The sequence below is a fragment of the Sus scrofa genome, chromosome 7 (assembly GCF_054392235.1).
Source record: "Sus scrofa isolate SSC_HxYL_T2T_F1_AM1 chromosome 7, Sscrofa_HxYL_maternal_Yorkshire_Landrace_v2.0, whole genome shotgun sequence".
NCBI classification, from domain to species: Eukaryota; Metazoa; Chordata; class Mammalia; order Artiodactyla; family Suidae; genus Sus; species Sus scrofa.
Genome location: NC_139389.1, coordinates 16,769,260 through 16,787,749, shown reverse-complemented (window position 1 = coordinate 16,787,749; position 18,490 = coordinate 16,769,260). Strand labels below are relative to the sequence as shown.

The following is an 18,490-nucleotide window of genomic DNA, read 5'->3' as shown; positions in this document are numbered from 1 at the left end:
AAAAACAAAAAGTTGTACAAGAAAGGAAAGGTAATTATAGTGTAGTGTTAGCTCAGTAGAGAACATTATTTTTACATAGTTATAATAATATAAATCCTGAATATTGATTTAACTAAAAAGGGGAACAAGAGGAAGCAGTGTTGCAGAATAGGAGATTTAAGTCCTCCCGAACTGTAATTGTCACTAAATAATGATCTAGTCAGACACATATATTACTTAGAAATTTGGAAGTAAATGCCAGAAGAAATTGCTGAAATTAATTTGAAGGAGCTACCTTCAGGGATTGGTGGTAAAGGGGGGAGTCAGGAGAATTACTCTGGGTTTTTGTTTTTTATTGTTGAAGCCCTGTAGTAATATTTGACTCTTAAAATGTATACATTAATTTGGACAAAATTGCAGTTATTTTTGAGCTACCATAACTTTGGTTCTAAGGAGGCTTATGATCAATGAAATGAATACACTTTTGCCCTCAAGGATTTAAACACATTTAACACTTAAACACAAATGTGAGAAAAATCATACAAGACTATTTTCTAATCCAATAAGGACTAGGAGATTGCAGAACCAACCTGAAATGCATTTGCCTCTTCTCCTGTCCAATCTATAGAAGTCTTTAAAATGTGGAAAATTTCATAAGTAAATATTCTCACTTTCCCCAAGGTGTTTAAGATATTACCTAATTAGAAAACTTTGCCCCAGGTGAGTGAATTTATAGATGGTAGTATTTGCTAACCAAAGCAGGGAAACCAAGAGATGTTGAGAGAATTTGTAGCATCTTTATCTGAGTATAAATTCAGAGATGGCACCATGGATAGCAGGGTTTGGGCCAAAACTTCAAGTACAACAGATGTGCAATTTGATGGATAGGAGATATAGTTCCATCTCCAATTCTCAGAGAACAGCTTGGAAAGGAGGTAAGATGTAGGTTCAACTGAGAGTCAGAATGGCTTGGGGGGTTCTCAGAAACCCACAGGGTTTAGGGAAATAAAACACTCAAGAGTCTCAGAGAATGTAACCTGATAATTCATCCCCAAACTGTAATTTCTTGATCACAACAGAAATCCCTGGTAGGGCAATAAAGACTTTTCTCCTAAAGCAGCTTCTCCAGGACCAAGCAACAGCCAGCTTGCTCACAACAATAATAAGGTGTTAATGACTTTGATAAGGGAGGATACATATCATTATCACCTCTTAATTACCTTTTGAGCAATGGGAGAGCAGCTGTAGAATACGCAAGTAAAGGGGCCTGGGGAGAGAGTTCCCCCTTAAAGTGGGCTCTGGGATTGTTAAATCTGTATTATTCTGCCTCCATTAATTATCTTTAAAAAAAAAAAAAGGTGACCGCCATTAGTGAAGATGCAAAGTACAGGCTTGTGGTTGATTTGTTCCAACTACAAATATGGTGGTTATTGATGGGAAGGCCATTTACTTTGGGTTTATGGCTTCGAATTTAGGTCCCTTGTTGATTTCCCTCCCTATTTTCACACTCACAGGACAGTTCTACGCATTTACTTGGCAAACAAAGAAGCAGGAGGCACTGTGTGGGGCTGATTCCTCAAGAGGAAGGTAAGCTCCCGTTTTTATTCACCAGGGCACCCAGCACAATATAGATGTGACACATGGAATCCCCAAAACTTCAGTTCCAAGGTGTCTTGTTCCCCAAAACTCCGTCCAGTGGCCGGCCAAGGAACGAGTGTGTTTTGTGTTTTCCCTTTCTCTCCATATTTAAGGCAGTTACCAAATTCACATTTGTTGTTGTTGTTGTTGTTGTTGTTTTGACAAGCCCCTCTCTGGGATTCAAGGTTATCTGAACACAATTCCCATTATCACTTCAGGATTCCTCTGTCCTCATATTATCTAGCCCTCCGTGGAATTGTTTTTCAGCTGCATACACCTCTGGCCCAACTCCCTGTTCATCTTTCACTGTTATCAGTTATAATATTCAATGCTCCTGAGACAATTCATTTCTTTACAGTTAGCCAAAATAAGAGAGAGAGAGAGACAGAGAGAGGCAGAAAAAGGAAAGAAGGTGAGCAGGAAGGAAGGGAGGAGGGAAAGAAACGGGGCTGTGAATACATTCAACTGGAAAAATTAAAATGTTGGTTCTTAAAGTTTGTCTTGCCTTGTTATTTTTATTTTTATAGATTTTATTCTACTTTCTGTTTCCGGCCTGGACCCAGAGTAAAGGAGTTACTCAAGTCCTTTATAAGCATGAACGCAGGGCCATCTAAATCTAAGATTATTCCTCAAATTTGAATTTAGCAGAAAACCACGAATGAGGAGTGGGCAGCTGAGGGGACCACAGACTCCATTATTTCAAATGGAAAAAAATAGATGAGAAAAAGTTCTGTCTAGATGAGCAGTCCTCCTGATCTTTTGACAGTGATTCTGCATTGTGTGTCTAATTTTTAAAAGTTAAATGGGGCATTCGAATTTTGTATTTAAAAATGCTGTGAGTTCCCATTGTGGCACAGCGATAATGAACCTGACGAGTTTCTGCGAGGATGTGGGTTCAATCCCTGGCCCCGCTCAGTGGGTTAAGGACCAGTGTATCTGTGAGCTGTGGTTTAGGTCGCAGACGCGGCTTAGATCCAGTGTTGCTATGACTGTGACATAGGCTGGCGGCTGTAGTTCCAATTGGACCCCTAGCCTGGAACCCCTACCCTAGCTCCAACTGGACTTCCAAATGCCATGGCTACAACCCTAAAAAGACAAAAAAAAAAAAATGCAGGCAAGTGCAATTCACTGAGCCAGTGAATATGTGTTCTGTGCAATAAGCAGGTCTAGGGGAGCCACGCCTTCCCCTTGTTCTCAGCACTTGATGGCTGCTGCTGTTAGGGAGGACCAGTTACCTTCCCAGGCCGTCTGGGCAAAGGCAGCATCTTTGACATCAGAATAGATAAAGGTAAAGGGCAAAGGGAGGAGCTGGAGAGAAGCCAGACACTCCTTCCTCTTCCACCACACCTGCAAACAGCCTCCCTGGCTTTACCTAGCGCCCTCCCACAGCTCCACTCTCCAGAAGTAGAGAAGCTTCTTCTCCTCTATTCTGGAAACCAGTCTCCTGTGCTATCTTGAAGCTGGGGTTTCACTAAAACAAAAGAGTACCATTGCCGCTGCTCATCCGTGGGTTCTGCATCCTAAGGTTCCACCATGCTTGAATTGAAAATATTCAAAATAAAAAAATTCCAGAACATTACAAAAAAGCAAAACTTGAAATTTGGCCATGTGCTAAAAATCATTAATGTTGGATTTACAACTATTTACATAGCATTTACGTTGTATTTGGTATTGCAACTAATCTAGAGATGATTTAAAGTATAAGGGAAGATGTGCGAAGGTTATATGCAAACACTGCATCCTTTTGTATAAGGGACTTGAGCATCCTCTGACTTTGAGTGTCTGCATGGGTCCCAGAATCAATCCCCTGTGGACACCAAGGGACAACAGTAAAGTATTAAACAAGTGTGTTTGGGAGTAACCTGCTGTTAGCTTTTATGACCTCTGTTCCTGGTTGAAATTGAAGATGAAGGTAAGGACGAGTAAGGCAGGAGCCCCAAACTGCTGTGTATTGGCTGTAAAGATGGAAAAACCAGAAAACTCTGGGATCCAGGGGAAAAAGAACCCTGGTTTCTAAAAGCCACCATGTGAAAAGTGGAAGTTTGATAGCAGACTGGTGGGGTGGAAGAGAAAGAGCATTGCCTGGGAGCTCAGATGGGCCCCAGAGTGTGTGTGTGAGCTGATGGCCATGGGTGAGCGGGGGCTCGAGGACTGGAATTTATGACGGATGGTGATAGCCATGCAGTCCTTCTCCTACTCCCCTCTTTGCCCCTCTTAGATGTTCATATGTGATCCTCTGTCCCCTTCGCTTAGCCCACCCACTGGAAACTACTAAGAGCACATGTCCTGAATTTTCTAAGACAGTTCTACTTTAAATGTCTGTTCTCCGGGCCCTACAGACAATAGCAGCAAAAGCCAGAGTGCCCAGTTTTGAATCTCAGCCTTGCTATGTATTGACTGAGTGACCATCCTTAACCTTCTAAATTTCAGTGTCTCATTTATAAATCAGCCATCATCGTAGTACCTTGGGCTCATGTGAGAATTAACTGATAATATGATGAACCACGCTTAAAACAGTATCTATCTCTGTTAAAATCTAGTCGTATCTATCGTAATAGTAAGTCCTCAGTAATATTAAGCTTATGCTTTACTCGTAATTGACATTACTAAAAGTAGGTTCTTTACCATACATTATCTCTAATCCTTACCACAACCCAGGAAGGGATAAAATGTCTTAGAATGTGCAGAAGTTGGTGAATAAACTAACTCTCCCAGATTGCCTCTCCTATCAAGAACACAGTGCAAAAATCTGTTATCATACTACTTATCCCCAATTTTTTTTTCAATGAAAACTGTGGCTATGATTTACAGAGCTCTCAATCTTCTCCCATGGTCTCCTGGCTCCTCTTTGAAACTTTGGCTCCAGGCTGCCATGAGAGAGGCTGGGTGACCATGTAGTCCAATGTCTTTTAAATGGTGAGGAGGAAGGGTAGGAAAAGATGGTGCTTCTTTTTTCCTGGGTGATGGTAGGGTTGGAGGGAGCACAGAGAAGCAGTGGAAGGGGACAAAGTGCCATGGCCCCAACGTACAAAGTTGGGGCTCTATGGTTTTCTGAAAAAAAAAAAAAATCATTTACATATGGGTAGATTCTAGTGCATTCATATTATACTGTGCTAAACTTTAAGTACATAGCGGATATAACGGGCTTCTCTGTGCTAGCCCAAGGATGTAATCGCCATGCAAAACTGTGTTTGAATTGGGAAAAGATGTTCCAAAGTTCTACAGAAAATTCTTAGCAATGGACTGCTAGGACCCAACTGGTACATAATTTGCAAACCTCCTTTATGATTTTAGCCACTTCCCTGCTAAAACTCTGTAGGGATCTTCACAACTGAATCCATGCTCTTTAAGCCACAGTAAAGATCTGCTTTGACCTTACAGGACTGCAAAGCTGTGACCCTCAGGAGAGGGCAGGCACTCTCTCAGCAATTTTAAGCCTTCTTCCAGCATAATTCTTTGTACTTTGCACTGTGTTCAGTGCTTTATCTTTCCCAAGAGATTGAGCCAGGTCATAGTCACCTTTACATCTCCAGAGCCTAGCAAGGTCTACCACCCTGTAGGTGCTCAAGAATCTCAGTTGAATGAATATATTAATACAAGTCAAAGGTGGAGAGATTTCCACTCAGCATAAATGTGGAAGCAAGAAACAGAGGAAGGGAGGGAGGGAGAGAGGGAGGAAAAATAAAAGACCAGAGGAGGGTGGGAGGGAAGGAAAGAAGGAAGGGGCAAAGGATTATGGAAGTGGTATCTCTAATACAGCAGGGCTTATTTGCCCATCTCTTATCTGTATTTAAAAGTCCCAAATTTAAGATGCTATCAAGTATTGAACTCCTAGTATGGATTCTGATGGTTACTGGAAGAAAGGAAAAGTGAGGGTTTAGCAAACAGACATTAGTCACCAAGTTATCCTAAGGAGCTTACAATTTAATTGGGGAACTAAAGTTAACACATGACATAAAGAAGGATACATCCTAGCACGTAATTAGGCTCTAAATTGCTTGTTACAGACAGCACAGTTAAAGTCAGAAGGGAGGAAACTGTAGTGTGAGCAGGAGGAATCCGGAAGTCTTCTATGAGATTTGAAACTTGGGCTGCCCCCTGGAAGGATAACAGGGAAGAGCAACAATTTCAAGAGAGGCAGAGAGGAGTCTGTTCAGGGATCTGGGAGACCAGTTTGGCCGAGGGAGAGAAACCGGCAGGGCGGGGCCAAATTACCAGTAGCCTTGGAAGTCAGCCTAAGGCATTTTTATACCGGATGTGGTAGCAAATAGAAGCATCCTGGAGGGGGTTTCAGGCAGAACTCACTTCCCATTCTTTCTTTCTCCTCCCAATGGATGTGGGTGACTTGCATTGGCTTAGAATCACCCTATGGGTGATGAATTTCCGAGAATGTGGCAGGCAGATGAAAGCAGTGGTGGCAGCACCAGGCATTTCATTCTGGTTCCCAGATGGTGATAAATCTAGGCCAGGAAGCGTCACTCTTTCCCCAGATTCTGTGACTTCACAGAAGTTGCAGGAAATTGGGTGGGGAAGGGAATAAAGAGCTGTTCTCCACTGCCTCAGAGGGTGGTATTTTACAAGAGGCATATGGTGCTGGCTTCCATCGGAGATGGCTTCCACGTGTGCATGTGCGCCTCTTCTTGTGAGTGATAAACCAATCAGAGGAGTATCCTCTTGGCAAAACAGCCCAATGCTGGGTGATGCCACCTTCCGTCTTTCTAGACCATCAAGATTTCACATAGATAGGTAAGTATGTGTTTTTTCTTTTCTCTTGAAGATAGATCCTCAACACACTTGACAGAGTATATAATACTGGCTACCCATGAAAATAAATCATTACAACACCCTGTTATCTCAGCATAGTAACTGTTTGGAGCCATTGCCATATTCATAAAGTATCAGAGCTTTAACAAAATGAAAACATGCTATCAAAGAGATACCCTCCAAATTTTATGCAGATTTCTCCATTTGAATAAAATAAGCATTAATTAAGTTTACATATGCAGATTAATTCTAACTAGCCATGTTTTCATACTTAGTTATTAACCACAGTTTTCTTTTATGTCTCATGGAAATTAGCCCTATCATGTAGAAAATATTAACAAAAGAATAAATGCTTTAAATTTTTATGCATTAAATATGAAATATTACCCAAATAAGGAAAAAAACACATATTTGAAAATATACTGTCAAACAATAAGATAATTTTATGGATTTAATTTTGTGTTAATTTACAATTTTACTTGCGGTCGGAGAAACCATGTGCATTTGTGCCTATCTCTGCTATGTATCTGTGGTCCTACTGTGTTTGTCTATTTCTCTATTGGATTGCGTCTTCGTGCGATTTCTCAAGGGAACAATAAAAGGGATCTTCCACTAGTGAATAAAGTAGCAAGGCAATGTCTGGGAGGAAATACTGAGACGGAAGTCTGATTTTTTGTTTTATATACCAATGAATAATCACAACAGTTTCAATTAGAGTAGCTTCCATAGCCTAAATACATTTCAAACCACATTTTTAACAAACATAAAGTAAGGGTCATTGCTTACAAAATCCATTTTGCAGGTAGAAAAGCTGATGGTAGGAGTAAATGCTTGTTTAAAGACATGGCCAGTAACAAAGTCAAATCCGGCCGTCTTCACTTTTAGCTCAAAGTACTTCTCATTAACCCCCATTTATGTCCAGGGTGTTACCCACCACTGGACAAGATTGTAGCCCAGAGAAGGGCTCACAGGAGAAAAGCAAAGGATCTTAGGATTTTATCTATCACATACCCTCCTTGTAATTCATACAGGAAATTAAACCACTGGTTCCTAAATATGATTGATCATCAGAATCATCCATGAAGCTTAAAAACGTGCCACGATCCAGACTCACACCAGATCTAATGAAATATAATCCCTGGAGCTGGAATCCTTTATGGTTTCTTTTTCAAGAAAAATAACGTGTGTTTACAAATCAGCAGCCTGACACACTTCCACATTGTTTTTTATTTCCTGTTTGGAAATGTCCTGATTCTCACAATCTTTTTTTTTTTTCCTTTGTCATTTCCATTTGCTATATGTTATGTCCCCTTAGCTTTTTTAACAGCCCTTGTTTATTGATGATCTTAAAGATTTGAAGGGAGATGATATTAGAAAATTTCAAAACATCTCTGTTTTGGAATGAAAGTCCTAAAGGGAAATTGTTTGGTTTGGGGGTGTCTTACTCATCCTTTTACCAGCATTTCTGAAGTTAGTTGTTGGGCAAGAAGATTCAGAAAGGAAGCAACACAAAGGAAAAAACATACAAAGAAGAGGAAATGATTTGTATCAAGGAAGCAACAGACCCAACATCACAAGCTCATACTCAAGGTTTAGTCTGTGACCTGTTTTAATTCTTTAAATGTAATATTAAATAAATAAAAAAAAGACTCTTTATAGGGAAGAATGGCCATCAAAGAGGGTTTATTTTACCCTCTTTGTTGCCCACAGTTCTATTAACCAGTATGAGACTCCTAGGAGTCATCCAACACCCTAACACAGTGAAACAAAATTACCAATTTAGTATTCCTCAAGAATGCTTGGGAGAGAATTTGAATTAATTCAACATTGTGATAAAATGATAATAAGCATGTTTACTGTTTCACAGAATGTATTTAACAGTGAATGTATTCTGAATATAATTTTTAAATTGATCTTTCCTTGAAGTAACCTTAGTTTATAGCATTATGTAAGTTTCAACGCATACAACATTGTATTTCTATTTCTGTATACACTAAAGCATGCTCACCGCCCACAATTTGGTTTCCACCCCTCATGGTATAACTGATTCCCTTTACCCATTTTGCCCCCTCCCTGAATACAATTTTATTTTGTTAAATCAGAGCAATTAGTTTTGATTGGGCAATTCTTCAGGGGCAAATGTACCCACACAAAACTAGCATGAAGTGACTAAGCAGAAATATCTGTTCGATCTGCTCCTCCTATCACCACAGCAAGCAAGAGGCCACAGGTGACAGAGAGTGCATACGTGCCCTCACATTCCTTCAACATGCGCTGAATTTATGTCCCTGCCCTGTGCAAGGTAATGGGTTTACAGCTGTGAGCATGGTAAGTTATGGCCTCTGCCTTTCTACAACTTACGTTCTAGCTGCAGAGTCAGAGAATCATGGCGTTCAAACTGTCAACAAGCCAAATGGACAGCACTGTGCAGGAGTTAGTGGAAAAAAGCAAAACCACTGACTTAGTCTGCTCAGGCTGCTATCACGGAATACCATAGATCGGGTGGCTTAAACAACATTTATTTCTCACAGTCTGGAGGCTGGAGACCAAGATTAAGGCTTTAGCAAAACTGGTGTCTGGTGGGGCCCTCTTCCTGGTTTGCAAATAGCAGACTTCCTGTTGTACCCTCACCTGGCTGAGAAAGAGCCAGTGCTGGTCTCGTCCTATAATGACACTAACCCGTCAGGGCGGCTGGTGGGGGCAGGTGGGAGGTGGGGAGCTCCATCCTCAGGACCTTATCTAAACATAATTATTACCTCCAAACGCACCTCCTAATAGCATCCATTGGAGGTTTGGTTTCAATGCATAGATTTTGGAGGGACAAACACAAAGTCCTTAACAGCCACCTAGACCTGAGCCGTCCAACAAGACAGCCACTAGCCGTATGGAGCTACTGAGCCCTTGAAAGAAGGCTCATCCAAATAGAGATGTGCTGTAAGTGTAAAATATACACCAGATTTCGAAGAGTTAGGGAAAAAAATCTATGTCAAATACCTCATAAATAACTTATATTGTCACATGTGAAATGATGGTATTTTGAATACTACTAGGTTAAATTAAAAATATTACAATTGATTTTGCAAGTTTCTTTTTTACTTTTCTTTAATGTAGCTATCAGAAAACTTAAACTTACTTCTGAAACTCACACATATATCTTACCTTATATTTCTGATGAACAGCAGCAGTCTAGCCCCATGGTTCTCATATGGGCCCCCAAGGGATATTTGGTAATATCTGGAGACTTTTTTTGTTTGTCACAACTGGAGGGAGTAGCTATTGACATCTTGTAAGCAGAGGCCCTGGGAAACTGTTAAACATTTTTCAATTTATGGGGCAGGCTTCTCCCCATGACAAAGAATTACTCACCCCGAATGTCAACAATGCCAAGGTTGAGAAACTCTGATGTAGAGAAATCAATTCATAAGGTAGACAAAGAGCTTTATGTGAACAATTATTATAAAATCTATAATTATATAATAGACTATATATGACCTAATTATCTAAACCAATAACCTACAGTAATCTACAACCAATAATGGCCATTTGCAATATAAAGGGCCTGAGGCCAGAAGCATCCCATGCATGTGGCATGGGACAAAAGAGCAGACCAGCTCAGATCACTCCTTCAGGACTCCTGGTTGTTGCATGTCACCAGCATGTTCGGGAGGAAGAACTGGTCCCTTAGAAACCTGAATAGATGGTTTAGAATTTAAGGCATGCCTTTATAGGTATGAGTAGACACAGACCTGCTCACAACAGATCTCCTCGGGTCCCATGTTAAAGAACTTACTGCTTATCCTTCTGATTAGTTGGAACCTTTCATAATAAAGATTTTAGTGTTTCAAAAATGAGCAAAGTGTGGGAAATGGTTCACCTCAGCCAAGTTTCTGTCTTTCTGTCTGCCATGTGTTGCAGAGAGGTGAAGAAAGTGGTTGAAATCTGTCCTAACCCCATAATATTGTGGACATTGCTTTTCTTCTGAAGGTGTGCCTGATTTCCACTGGAGTATTTGCCATGTGTTTTTTTGTTTGTTTGTTTGTTTTTCTTTCTCTCAGCCAGTAAAGAGTTCTGATTATTTCAGCTTTCTGGTGGCTTGGTTTTTAGCAAGGAGGTGTAACCATACTTGGATGTGATGCACGACATATTTGAAGCTGCAGGATCAAAGGCTTGGGATTTTGACTAAATATTTGAAATCCTTATGTCTCTATTTCCGTACTGATACAAGAGAGAAGCCCAGGGCTAATCACAGACGTTCTTCACAAATAACAGCAGGAAAGTAAGAGATGGAAGACCTTTCTCCTCTCCTTCCTCCCGACTCCCGTGTATCATCTGAAAACTCTATGTGGAGCCTCCTGATCCGCAGGCCCTGCTCACTGTAACCTCTCCTGCTCAAAGCACCCGTGTTGCTTTGAGATTTAAATAAGGTGTTCTGGCTCATGCATTAGCATTTTCATATCCAGGCCCTCTCGGGCTGTGTCATAAACAGGCAGAAAATGGCGTGCCCTTCTATTCACAGTCTTCAAAATTTAGACAAAAATAAGACTCTACTTGCAAGCAAAAACAAATTGGTTCGTGATCATCGGGTGAAAGAAAATTATCTTGTTATAGAAACCACTTGAGGAAGACCAGGATTGGTCTGCAAATACTGTGCTGCATCATGCAACCGCAGGAAGAAAAAAAGGAAACCACATTACTTTACATAACTTTCATACCTCATATAACCTCCCAGGCCCTTCCCCTTAGCCAGATTCATCATTTGTCACTGCAGCACAATCATTTTCTGGAGTAAAACACATCTAGGAAAAGTCCCTGTACTTTGGGCAAAAATACGCATAACCCATTTTTATTCTAGGTGATGTAGGGCCACGTGGGACAGCAGGGAGAAAGACAGATTGAGTTGGAATATGTCACAAATATTCCAGTTCTCCTGGGCACTTGGGTAGAATTGCAGTTTCCCACCCTTTGGAATTTAGACATGGCCAGGTGAAAATGACTAAAAAAAAAAAAAAAAAAAAAAAATGAGCAGAAGTGATGACTGTCACTTCTGGTCAGCTTTGAGAGGCAGTGATCATGCAGCCTAAACCAGACTGGATCTTCAATAACCAGAGCCCTTCTGAATACCTAACTTTGAAGATGAAGCTTGTAACGGTGTAAGTCACAGAGATTTGGGGTCTTTCATTATGACGGTACCTATGACTAATAAACACATCACTATCTAGTGTCTTATTTTTTACCTTCTATGCCTTTTCAAAACACCGTTTACTTTCCCCCAACATAACAAAGGAAAGAGAATTTAATAAACACTTAAAAATAATAATTACAGGGGGGTAGAGGAGGGAGGGTTGGATGGGGGGTTTGGGACTGGCAGATGCAAGCTATTATATATAGTATGTATGGAGAAACAAGGTCCTACTATATAGCACAGGGAGCTATATTCATTATTCTGTAATAAACCATAATGGGAAAATATGAAGAAGTTTGATATATATGTATGTGTAACTGAATCACTTTGTTATACACCAGAAACTAACACAATTGTAAATGAACTATCCTTCAATGAAAATAATAATAATACTAATACTAGAGACAAAAATAATAATTACAAAGAGAAAAATACATTTAAAGCACAAAGAGCATAGTATTAGGTACAGTATGAGGTATAGTATTAAGCACAGAGAATATGTATTAGATTATATATATATATTACAGTATTAGGTATAGTATTAAGCACAGAGAACATTATTAGATTATATATATATTAGAGTACAGTATGAGGTATAGTATTAAGCACAGAGGGCATAGTATTAGGTGCAGTATTAGGTACAGTATTAAGCACAAAGAGCACAGTATTAGGAGGGTGATTATCTGACAAGAGCCATTGTTACTGCCATTATTGTGTGTGCTTTGTTTTCCTAGAGCCTCTTCACTGTGTTGAATAAGGCAATTTGCTCCACTTTTCACCCATGCCAATTCAACAGCGCTACCACAGAATGATTCTTAAGGACCAATTTTTCCATGCCCTGATTTTGGTTGCAGCCGGTTTTCCATGATGTTTTGATGTTTGTGGTCCTTATTTGACTCTGTTAGGAAGACGACCAACTTGAAGAACACCTGCAGTGTCTGAGGCTCAGCATCGAACTTTTCCATGTGCCTCTTTTCAATCCTCCCACTGTGTACTAACCACAAGTATGCATGCCCGAAGACTGGATACTAATCAAAAGAGAAAACTGGGCTGGTTGCGGCTTAAAGTCTTAGTAGGAAATTCCTCCAGCTGCTGGGGCATGTGTTGAACACATGACTACTGCTGGTGATGGCAGAAGCTCTACACCAGCTGACTACCAGCAACTTGGAAGTTTAGTTCTTTTTCTTTCGCATTTCCACTTAACTTGCAGTATTATCAGAATGAAATGTGTGCATAATTTAAAAAAATCAAATGACTCTACAAAGCCTGTAATGAAAGCTTCTACCCCGTCTGATTTACACTCCTTGAATATCCATTTTAAAATCTGTTCATTGTCTTTGTCTTCATGTTTGTAAATGAGCAGCTTCGCTCCTGCTGCTTGCTTTTTCAGATTTAGATAGATGAATTGACTCCCCCAGTATAGAACACAAAAACACAAAATTTAGCTTTACTGCATTAACATCCTCCTGCAGACACGGACGTGCACACCTAGACATAGTATTGGTTAGTTTTTGCTGTGTAAGAAGACATCCCCAAACATACTGGCTGAAACCACCCATTTGTGTATCCACAGTTCTGTGGATAAGCAATTTGAACTGAACTGGGCTGGGCAACCCTGATCTTGGCGGAGTGCATGGTCAGATGTGGTTAGTCACTGGGGTGGCAGGGGCTGGCTGGCCCAAGTGGCCTCAGCTGCAGGGGGTTCTTCCACACTCCATGTGTTCCTCCATCCTGTAGCAGGTGGGACTGGGCTTGTTCACACAGAGGATGGGCAGGGTTCCAAGGGTCCGAGTGGAAGCACGGGAAGCTTCTTAAGACCTAGGATCTGAACTGGCTTTCTGGTACTCACACCATGTTTACTCACAAGGCCAGCTGGATGTGAACATGGGAGGAAATAGACTCCACCTCTTCACAGGAGATGCTGTAGAGTCGCTTTGTGAAGACTACAGGGAGAGGAGAACTGTGGCCATTTCTGCAGTCAACCACACACAAGCAGTATATGCACAGCTGTGTACTCTTCCTCACCACCATTCTCTTTACGTAAACATATCATATCCTATATCACCAATCGGAGTTACCTGAACATTTTGTATTGACTCTACTATAATGATGGACTTATATTTACAACTGGACCTCATAGTGAACTGGGGTTATAAGTTCTTTATTATAGAAGGATTTTTCCTCTGATCCTCAGAGCAATTGCCTTGTTGCCTTGCGCTGCTTGCGCAAGTTTTTCTATGTACTTACCACTAATTTGACTCCAAACTTTGCAGTAAGTGTTCACTGTCTAAGAACCAGATACAACAGGTGAATGATGAGCTCTTCCCTTGGGGTCATCTCTCTAGAGATCCCATCCTTCTCTGCCAATCCAGACTGGGTCTTCTTTGGGCCTGTTGCATGGTAATCACATGAGGCTCTCTTGGCTAATTTCTTCTGCAGAATGCCCTGCTTCTTAGCCACTAGCATCTTCTTTCTGAGTTGTCTCCTCATCTTAAAGGGTATTCACCAGCAGATTCCTGAAAAGTGGTGCATAGGCAGCCACTTTTTGAGATTTTGAATGTCTGAAATGCTACCCAATTTGCAGACTTGTTTAACAGCATGGATGGAAATTCCAAGGTGAACATTATTCTCTTCAGAATTGTCAAGGCACTGTATTTCTCCTTCCAAAAATATTTTGTAAGACCTCCAGGATCATTCTGATGTCTGATCCTTTGTCCACCATCAGGTTTTTCTTCTCTAGAATGTTTTATTTAATTAATTAATTAATTAATTAATTAATTTAAATAGTTATTTCCCCGATAAAATTTTTTTCTACTGTACAGCATGGTGACCCAGTTACACATACATGTACACATTCTATTTTCGTACATTATCACACGCCATCATAAATGACTAGACGTAGTTCCCAGTGCTATACAGCAGGATTGCTCAAATATTTTAGAATCATCTCTGTTACTTGGACTTTTGGGGAAAAAAAAGGCAATGGTGTATCTCCATGGGGGTCTTTTTCCATTCAAGTTGTAGGCATTTTGATGCAAGTCGATAACATTTCTACCTTCTCCTGGGACCCCTGTGTGATATCCCTTACAGATACTCTAATTTTTTAAATCTTCTCTTTCTCTTATTTTAAAAACCGTTTTCATTTGTTCCACTTTTATGAAAGTGTTTGTTGTTGTTATTTTTGTTGGTGGTGGTGATATTTGAGCTGCATGGTTGATAAGGTTATTGTCTTTATCTGAAAAATCTTCGTAGAGGATTGTGGTTTGGTCTCTCTCTCACTGGTCAACTCCTGAGCTCTGAGGAAGCTTGCCTTCTTCTGAGCTACCCGATCCTTCTTCTGAGCAAGAGACATTCTGGAACAGTCCCACCTCTTCTTTTGAACTTCACCCTGCTTGCCACAGTTACCATAGGATCTGTGCTACTTTCACTTGGGCTGATTAGTTTACCCAAAGAGGAAGGCTCTTTCCTTCTACCAGTGTCTGTGCACCTGGGCAGCCAGCCTTCCAGGAGCAAGAGGAAGATGGTGCTGATGGTGCCCCTATTTGGTTTGAAGACACCCCCCTAACCTCCTTGGTTTCCATATGTGACGAGTGCCCTCAGCTGTGTCCAGGGCTCCCTAGTCTAGAATGTTCTCACTCAACCTTTTATGGGAATAAACCTCCAGACATGTACTGGGTAGGAACAGATAGTGGCAAGCAGTGCAGGACACCATAGGGAATTGAGGTCAAACTATTTCTTAAACAGATATTTTTTTTTCTTTTTAGGGGCACACACATGGCATATTGAAGTTCCCAGGCTAGGGGTCAAATCGGAGCTGTAGCTGCCGGCCTCCACCACAGCCATGCAACACAGAATCCAAGCTATGTCTGTGACCAACACCACAGCTCATGGCGCTGTTGGATCCTTAACCCAATGAATGAGGCCAGGGATCAAAACAGCATCCTCATAGAAAGTAGTCGGGTTCATAACCACTGAGCCATGACAGGAACTCCTCCTTAAACAGATTTTCTAATCACGCCTCTCGGTGTCAGTCCTGCCCACACCCCTTGGGAGGCAGCTGGTGCCTCTGTTGCTGAGATTCTCCAGACCCTGTAGCTCCATCAAACCCGATTTGTGGCTTTGCTTCTTATAGGCTCTTGCCATTCAGCTTTCTCCTGTCTAGTAAGTCAGTAATTGCTCATCCACCTGCTCCCTGACTTTCAAAATAATGCTAGTGGCCTTTGTCTCCATTGTCCTTGCCGACGTGTGCTTTTTCATTCTCTTACCATCATCATAGTGGGACTTTGAGTAAGATTGGAGGTATAGTCATATTTGGGATTTTTGGGGGTTGTTTGTTTTTATCTGCTGTGTTAAGCTTGAAGTCCCTATGGTTTGCTTTTTGGGAGTACTAAGTAATTGTGAAATCAATTATATTCTTTGTGTTCTGTGTGACAATTTGCTTCTACTTATTTTCTCTTAACACCAGTGACAAGAGTTCAGAAATTTTTGTATTCCCTGTGAAGGAAAAAAAGGAAGTAGGTGGCAATTACTAAGTGGCCATCTCAAAATAGTAATGCCAAAACAGCCTTCTTTGCCTGGTCCAGAATAGGTGCTCAATAGGGCATTTGTATGAATTATAAGATGTCTAAAATGTACTATAAGACATGCCGGTCCGAGTTTTAATTCCAGTATCTCTGAGCACAGGCCCATATGTACTGAATTGTTGCTGAATAAATATTGATGACTTCATTTGTTGTTGTTTTTTAAGTCAAACCTGGGAAAACTAGCTCCTTTTCATTCTAAATGTCTGAAATGAAAAGTAAAAACTACTACACCCTAATCAATTTCATTGAAGGCAAAATATTGAATTTCCTGGACTGCATCAACTAGAACTTTGATATTTTAGGTACTACTGTTCCTGTCAGTAGTAAATCACATGAATTATGTATAGAAGGTGTGAATTTTTTTACTTCCTAGTTATGTTATATGAATATGGCATTCTCTCTCCTGCTTCCCCCAAAGCATGCAATTTCATTGTTTTACCTTTTCCTAATAACTTCTGTGTGAGGATGGTAAGCTTGGCCAAATGCTATCTTTTTTTTTTTTTGTCTTTTGTCTTTATAGGGGTGCCCCGCGGCATATGGAGGTTCCCAGGCTTGGGATCCAATCAGAGCTGTTGCTGCCAGCCTATGCCAGAGCCAGAGCAACGTGGGATCTGAGCTGCATCTGTGACCTACACCACAGCTCATGGCAATGCCAGATCCTTAACCCACTGAGTGAGGCCAGGGGTCAAACCCACAACCTCATGGTTCCTAGTCAGATTTGTTTCCACTGCTCCACAATGGGAACTCCACCAAATGCTATCTTGACAATGCAGGTGGATGGGGTGGTTAGAGGTAGAGTGCTAGTGACAATCTCAGTCCCCTTCTCTTCTCACTATGGCTCTTTTCACAGGTATTTGCTGCCCCTTTTGAGTCCCTGCTCTTTGTTCCATGTCAATATCTGTAAGAGGTGTTGAGAGCTAGCATTGGGTTACCAGGGACTTTCGGGTATCTAGCAGTTTGCTCAGACCAACTAACGACCAACACAGTTACTTGGCAGTCTCCCAGTAAAGGCTGGTCCTGGGCTAAAGTCTCCATTGTGTGGGGCTTTCTTTGCTAACACCTAAGAGCAGCAGCTATATCCAACACCACGATAGCAAGACCTACTTCTGTTCGGAAATGCTACTAATTAGCTGTTAACACATGACATCTTCACACACACACACCTCAGTGCAGAAAAGAGCCAGTTCAACCCATGCATAAAAAGATGATGACAAAGGTGAGAAAAAAAATGGTCATGATACATTTTGTCCCTTCAGATTAAAAAAAATCATATGATAAATCTGATTGTAGTACTTTGTTGTCTCATATCTATGATTTCAAACATGAGAGAGACCTCATCTGGAATGAGGGTGGGTGAAAAACAGAAGGGGAAGAAAAAATATTTCTTTTTAATCTGTTCTGCAAAGATATAAAAAGAATTGAAGAGATATGTATTAACATTTCAACTAGCTTTGTGACTTCGAGCACAATCTTTCTTTTAATTTTTCTTATTTATAAATGAAGGGATCGGATTACTCACATATTGAATGAAGAGGTTTCTTTCAAAACCTGAGATTCTAAGATAGACCCCTTTTCTGAAGTGATGGGGCAGAGAGCCTGTGAACAGGGACATCTCCCATCACAAGAGGATTTGTCACACCCAACTCAAATCTAGCACCTTCATACACCTACAAGTGTTAGTTGGAATGACTAAGGAATATGCTAATTTAGTAGAAAGAAACGACATATTGGTTTTTCTTTTTTAAAATAACATTATTGTTTAATGCATTGGGAAAACTGTCATCTAGTACCAAAGAAAACATTTGTTGTATTTATTTTTTCATTTCATTATCTCAAGCACAACTTTGTAACTGTAACTGTGACTGGCCCACCTGTCAACTCTTGGGACCTGGAGATTTCTAACTCCATGGGGAAGACGTGAGAATGTTGCTTTGCGCTGCACCTCTCTGCACACACAGTGTTTTATCACCTATTATCTCCTGTAAGATTCATTTCTTCTAGTCAGAAAGATACAACCTAAAAGAACTTTTTTTTTTTTTTTTGCTGACATTTAGAAAGCTATAATTCTCTTTTGTGGAGAAGCACAGTGTTTGAATACCCATGGCCTCATGGCTAAACTGAATATTCCACTCTGCTTCAGCCCAGTTTCCTGGGACACAACCAGTTTTCCTGATGGAGAGTGGATTAAATTTGCAGATACAATAGTCCTGAGGAGGGAGAACTGGTCTAGGAGCCTGAAGGGAGGAGAGTTGAGAGCCTAACTCAGAGTAACTAACGATCTGGTGGTTTAGGGAGAGCCACTTTCCTTTCTGGAGCTCCGCTTTTCTGCTATATGTAATGTTCC

At 40.7% G+C, this 18,490-nt stretch overlaps 2 protein-coding genes across 9 annotated transcripts in view; one reads left to right on the top strand and one right to left on the bottom strand.

Moving 5' to 3' along the window:
- CDKAL1 (CDK5 regulatory subunit associated protein 1 like 1) overlaps nt 1-18,490 on the bottom strand; it is a 951,913-nt gene that overhangs the window by 105,649 nt on the left and 827,774 nt on the right. The window contains exon 19 of one of the 5 annotated variants that reach the window (XR_014809700.1): nt 1,545-4,668. The exons of the other annotated variants lie outside the window; for them this stretch is intronic. The gene's annotated coding sequence lies outside the window, so the exon portion shown is untranslated. Of the gene's footprint in view, nt 1-1,544; nt 4,669-18,490 lie in introns of those variants that run through there. 5 annotated transcript variants of the gene reach the window in all.
- The window catches only part of LOC146401220 (uncharacterized), a 159,387-nt gene that overhangs the window by 132,613 nt on the left and 8,284 nt on the right, over nt 1-18,490 (top strand). The window contains exons 2-4 of one of the 4 annotated variants that reach the window (XM_084967558.1): nt 1,494-1,566; nt 8,595-8,709; nt 12,298-12,515. In XM_084967558.1, the coding sequence (XP_084823684.1) occupies nt 1,494-1,566; nt 8,595-8,709; nt 12,298-12,375 (266 nt within the window). In that variant the 3' untranslated portion in view covers nt 12,376-12,515. Of the gene's footprint in view, nt 1-1,493; nt 1,567-5,927; nt 6,364-8,594; nt 8,710-12,297; nt 12,516-18,490 lie in introns of those variants that run through there. The other 3 variants (XM_084967559.1, XM_084967557.1, XM_084967560.1) reach the window with 3 other exon arrangements.